At 46.1% G+C, this 6,127-nt stretch overlaps 1 protein-coding gene across 1 annotated transcript; it reads left to right on the forward strand.

Moving 5' to 3' along the window:
• The first annotated feature begins 171 nt into the window (after positions 1–171).
• On the forward strand, positions 172–1,203 carry LOC114682689 (olfactory receptor 2H2). The gene has a single exon (XM_028856660.2). It carries the CDS (start codon positions 236–238, stop codon positions 1,166–1,168), a length of 933 nt encoding a protein of 310 aa, XP_028712493.1. The 5' UTR covers positions 172–235; the 3' UTR covers positions 1,169–1,203.
• The last annotated feature ends 4,924 nt before the right edge of the window (positions 1,204–6,127 follow it).

Genomic DNA, 6,127 nt, shown 5'->3' on the forward strand with positions numbered 1-6,127 from the left:
GATGCCAGTAAGGATCTACCCGTTCTCCACCAGATTCCTGGTTTCCTCTCAGCTACCAGACACTATCTGACCTGGAGGAACAGTAGAAGAGTACAAGTGGTTAAGTGATGGGCCAGAGAAGGGAGCCTGAAAAACATCAGCCTCGTGTTTCCTGATAAGTACACAGAGTCTTTATCAGGCCTCTTATATCACACTAATCTGACAGCTTCATCCCTCCAACCAGACACAAAAGGCCATGGCCAACCACAGCTCCCCAGCAGGCTTCTTCCTGCTGGGCTTCTCTGAACACCCACACCTGGAAAAGATTCTCTTTGTGGTTGTCTTGTGTTCCTACCTCCTCACACTCCTAGGAAACACACTCATCCTCCTGCTGTCCACACTGGACCCCAGGCTCTACTCTCCAATGTACTTCTTCCTCTCAAACCTCTCCTTCTTGGACCTCTGCTTCACCACAACCTGTGTGCCCCAGATGCTGGTCAACCTCTGGGGACCCACAAAGACCATCAGCTTCCTGGGATGCTTTGTCCAGCTCTTCATCTTCTTAGCCCTGGGGACCACCGAGTGCATCCTCCTAGCAGTGATGGCCTTTGACCGCTATGTGGCAGTCTGCCAGCCCCTGCACTATGCCACCATCATCCACCCCCGCCTGTGCTGGCAGCTGGCAGCTGTGGCCTGGATCATTGGCCTGGTGGAGTCAGTGGTTCAGGTACCACCCACCCTCCGCCTGCCCTTCTGTCCCCACCATCGGGTTGATGATTTCGTGTGTGAAGTCCCTGCTTTGATTCGACTCTCCTGTGGGGACACCACCTATAACGAGATACAAATGGCTGTGGCCAGTGTCTTCATCTTGGTTGTTCCTCTGAGCCTCATCCTTGTCTCTTATGGTGCTATCGCCAGGGCAGTGATGAGGATAAGCTCTGCAAAGGGACGCAGGAAAGCTTTTGGGACCTGCTCCTCCCACCTCATCGTGGTCACCCTCTTCTACAGCTCAGTCATTGCTGTCTATCTGCAGCCTAAAAATCCCTATGCCCAAGAGAGGGGCAAGTTCTTTGGTCTCTTCTATGCAGTGGGTACTCCTACACTCAACCCTCTCATTTACACCCTGAGGAACAAGGAGGTCAAGAGGGCATTCTGGAGGCTGCTGGGGAAGGACGTAGAGCCCAGCTGACACACACTCTCAGTATGCTGAAGGGAGATTCTGCAAGCCTTTGTCAAAAGGCTTATGTGGTCATCCTCTCCCTCTTCAGACCTACCCTGCTACTGTAATGGAAGACACAATATGGGACACAAGGATGAGAAATTCAGCAAGGGAGCATGGTTATACCATACACAGATTACCTCAGGATCAGATGCAATCCACCTCTACTTTATCAATTCACCTCCATCCTCCTATGCCTATTTCACTGATTGTGATTTTAATTCCCTGCCTTTGCCAGGGTGTCAGTATGTTGTAAAGATTTTATTTTTGTTGTCTTTGTGGATGTCTGAAGAAGCAGGAAGAGGGTGTGAGGTCCCCTGGAGCTGGAGTTAGAGTTAGGTTGCCCAACATGAGTGTTGTATCTTGAACTCTGGTTCTTTGAAAACACGAACGCTCTTCACCGCTGAGCCATCTCTTGCCCCTTGTCACTATTTTTTCGCTTCCAATCCTATTTCCCACTGTATTTTTTGCTGTATCTCCTTTTGAGTTTCTTTGTAATTCTTTATGACTCTTTCTTTTTTATCGCCCAAATATCAGCAAGGGTTGAGGGGAAACTGAAATTTAATTCAGAAACCCCACCAAAAAACAGTGTAAGGATGTTTGCCTAAAATTTAGGTCCTGTGACTTCTAGTCAGACCATTCCCAAATGCATGCTGCTGTTCCAACACCATAATAAAATGTTCCAGTATCCTTACCTTGAGGCCAGAACAAAGCCTTGGAGAGCAACCTGAACTGTAGTCCTAGCGTTGTCTTTATTAATGCCAGACAGCCAGGTTTAAAACACACACACACACACACACACACACACACACACACACACACACACACACACACACACACACACACACACTTCTCTTTAATGTGGGCAGAACAATTTGAGCACTGGAAATTTGGTGCCATCTACTGGCCAGATCTGGAACTGCATTGATATACGGACCAGTCACCTAAGTCCTCTCCCTAAACAGAAGGGCTGCTCAAGAGATAATTAATGTAGTTAATGTGATAATTCTTAGATGTCTTGTGATCTTCCAGGTGCCATTGAAAGTATTTTACAACCCTTGGCTCATTTCATTTTTGTAGCATAATGAAGCTTTTTCAGAAGCAAAACCTAAGAAGAGTTCAATTACCATCTCTCAAAGTTCTCAGCCAGGACTGGCACCCAGGAGAGCAGACTCCAGATCCCCAGCTCTAAGTCCTGTTTTGGTATACATAGAGCCTTCCTAGCCCAGTGAGAAGCCTCGATTTGTCCTCAAACTTAAGAGGAATCAATGTTAACTAGACATGTCCATCTTGAGACCTACCTCGCTATAGGAAGTTTCCCAAGTTGCTTCAGAGCACCCTGTGAGAACATTAGAAACAGAAGACTACTTTGGTAAGATATTTGAGCCTGGAAGTTTGTCTCAGTGGGACAGGGCTTCCCTGCATATGCAAGGCCCAGGGCTTGAGTTTCAGCACAGCAGACAAGTATCTGTGATGATCTGAGCACTACAAAGTATGAAGGCAATACAGACCCCATCTAAGGGTAGGGCCACCTGCTGTACTCAGTTCCAGAAAGGACCTCAGGAATGTGCCATGACAACTTGAACAGATACACAGCAGTATGCTCCTGCAGGCATTCTGTCTGCAATTTATGGCCCTTGAAGATATCTAGATAGTCCTGTTGAGCAGTCCAGATAACCCTGCTCAGCAGGTGGTGGTTCCCTGCCACAAGTCAAACCCAAAGGTTTCAAATGTGGCTCCGCGCCCAACGTCTAGGCCAACAGTTTCAAAAAACCACCTTGCCCCATATCCCTTCTACCCAATCCCAAGCGTGTAATTCCCACCTTGTGGTTTTTCCCTATAAAAACTCTACACCTGGGCTTGTGGCCACCGCCACATTTCCTTCCACTAACCTTGTGGTGGCCCAGGTTGGACCTGACAATAAAAGTACCCTTATGTGTTTGCATCGGAAACCGGCTCCTTGGTGGTCTCCGGGGGGGGGGGGGGTGTTCGAAAAACAGGTACAACAAGAGCTGAATCTAGAGGAGTCACTGTAAATTTGAGGTGCATTGTGTCTGTCCTAGTCACCAGTTAACTTCTAAGCCTCCAGTAAAGCCAGCCTTCCAACCCTCACACTATGCACAATTAACCATTCACCCAGATATGTGCCAGAATAATACCTCAAAACATACAGCTTTATGTTATATATTTATATTTATTTTTGAGACAAGGTCTTACTATGTAATAACCCTGGCTGGCCTGAAACTCCTGCTTCTAACTTCTGAATGGTGGGATTAAAGGCATGTCACCCCACCCAGCACAGGATGTACCTTTTGTGTGTGTGACCCTGGCTGTCCTGGAACTCACTCTGTAGACCAGGCTGGCTTTGAACTCTTGAGACCTCCCAGGACTGGGATTAAAGGCATGCACCACTCCTGACCGGCTAGCACATGTCTCCTTAAGAAGAGGATTACTTTGAGCTAAAGGCTACAGGAATCAACCCCCAAGAAATGCTGCCCAGCAGGAAACAAATTTTCCTTTTCTAAAGGAAATTTACATTTGAAAAGGCCTCATTCTTATCAGTGAAGAGGGCACTTGCTTAAATCTGCATAACAAATTTTTATTCACAGAACAGTATTTACCACACTTTCCCTGATGTCCTTTCTGTAACACAACTCCCCTCTACCAGCTCACTCAGAAATGAAAAATCCTTCACCTTTGGGTAGACTAAGTTGTATAAAGCCAGCCTCTGAGTGCTCGTTACTAGTAATCTCAAAGTACACAAAGCACATGTTAATAATTTCACATTTGTCTCTTATTAATCTTTTACCTGCCTGCAAGACCTCAGCTAGAAAACCTATGACACAGGACTTTTCCCCTTTCTACACACACCTGAAGATGTATACCATTTTGCTGCACCAGAGCCTGCCAGGCCCACACACCTGTATTCCTGTGCAGCTGCCCTGTACTGGAAATTACCTTCCATCAGTTTCAGTCACTAAAGCAGTGGTTCTCAGCCTTCTCAATGCTATGACCTTTGAATACAGCTCCTCATGCTGTGGTGACCTCCCTCCCAACTATAAATTTCGTTGCTACCTCATAACTGCAATTTTGCTGTTATGAATGGTAAATAAATGGTAAATGGTATGTAAATATCTGATATGAAGGCTATCTGATATGTGAGCCCTGTGTATCATCTGACCCCCACAAAGGGGTTGTGACCCACAGGTTGAGAACACTGCACTAGACTCTAGTGTTATTTCTTGCTCCAGGGAGGCTATAAAAATGGATGCAATACAAATGGTTGTTAATGTATTTTTTTTAATCACATGCTTGAGAGGCAGCTTGTTGTGGAGCCCACTTTTATGATGGCCTTTTGGTTAATGGAACACAAAGGACAAAGTAAAGAATTCCCTGCTCTAAAAACCTTGGTGAATAATCCAAAATTTCCTGTCTCAGGCAGCCTAAGGTCATGGAACATTGTGAAGGGAAGCTGCAATTAGCAGAGCCATCTTCAAACAAGACAGGCAGAAAGGGCAGGTCTGGGGTGGCAAATGGCCCTGAAATCTCCCCAAAGAGGGGCCTGGTAAAATGCTGAATATCAGATGAACAGAACTGGTTTGATCAGGCTGGGTACAATGGTACACACCTGTAGTCCCAGCGATGCAGAGTCAGAAGCAGGTGTATTTCTAAGTTTGAGGTCAGTCTGGTCTACATAGTTTAGTTCAAAGCCAGTCAGGGCTACTTTGTGAGGGCCTTTCTCAAGAGAGAGACAGAGGCAGACAAACCTGGTGATCATCAAGGGAGAAGATGCACAATATGGTGAGGTTATGAACACTGTCTTTGTAGAAAGCAGATAAGCCTCAGTGGATCATGTTTCCAGATAAACTTGCAATGAGTTACACTATTCTGTATGTGTTTCCAAGAGTCCAGTTCTACCCCCTTGAGACTAGCACAGTAGAATGTAGCAAAAACAGTGCTGTGTGACTTCCAAGGCTTTGCTGAAAAATACATATGTACCTGTCTCTCCCACCTCCAAGGACACTCACTGACCTCTGAAATCCAGTTTACTATATCAGAAGAATCAGATCACAAGGAAAAGCCCTCTGTCGTGGTTTCAGTCCACATCCCAGCCAAGGAGTCTGCTAGGCCAAAACAAAACCCACTTCTAGGGGTTATAAAGGACTTATAACGAGCTCCTTGTCTTCAAACCCGCAGGCTGTTGTGTAGTGTGGACTCCCCTCACTGCAGCCTATTTAATGCTTTCACCCACAGAAACGAAGATGTGGCTGTTGTTGGCACTGGGCTACGGCGTACAGTGGTCAACACACAGTCTAGATGTTGGCTCTATTTCCTATTGCTGACAATGTTCCTCTCCCCCAGTTGCAGGCTCCTGGGCAAGTAATGAGCATAGAACCCTACTCTATAGACTGTTGTGAGGGATCTGTCTCTGCCTCTCTCTTCTCCCTCTCAGAGACCATCTTGTTCACTTCTCTTTCCCAGTTCCTAGTACAGTAACCATGGCAGTAACTGACTTGTCCAGTCAGCGCTTCTTAATGGAGCCAGGTGCAGACTGTAATCCCTAGGAACGCTGCAAGAGAACTTCTGTACATTTCAACCTGGACTACCCAGCCAGAGCTACATAACAAGACCCTGTCTCAAAAATAAAATTTGTTTCCAGGCACGATGCTTAACACCTATAATCCAATACTTGGAAGGTTGAGACAAGAAGATCACCATGAGTTCAAGGCCAGCCTGGGCTACATAGTAACTACCATGCTCCAGATAGAGCTATGTGGTAAGACCCTGTGCCAAACAAACAAACAAAAAAAAACAAAACAAAAAAACAAAAAAACCACCTGTTGACAGGCATGGTAGTACACACCTGTAACCCCAACACTTGAGAAGCTTCAGCAAAAGAACAATTCAAAGACAGCATGAACTACATAG

Source organism: Peromyscus leucopus, chromosome 16_21, assembly GCF_004664715.2.
Source record: "Peromyscus leucopus breed LL Stock chromosome 16_21, UCI_PerLeu_2.1, whole genome shotgun sequence".
Lineage (NCBI taxonomy): Eukaryota > Metazoa > Chordata > Mammalia > Rodentia > Cricetidae > Peromyscus > Peromyscus leucopus.

Excerpts from the sequence above, each read along its gene's own strand:
- LOC114682689 (XM_028856660.2), top strand. The coding sequence starts at position 236 with ATGGCCAACCACAGCTCCCCAGCAGGCTTCTTCCTGCTGGGCTTCTCT.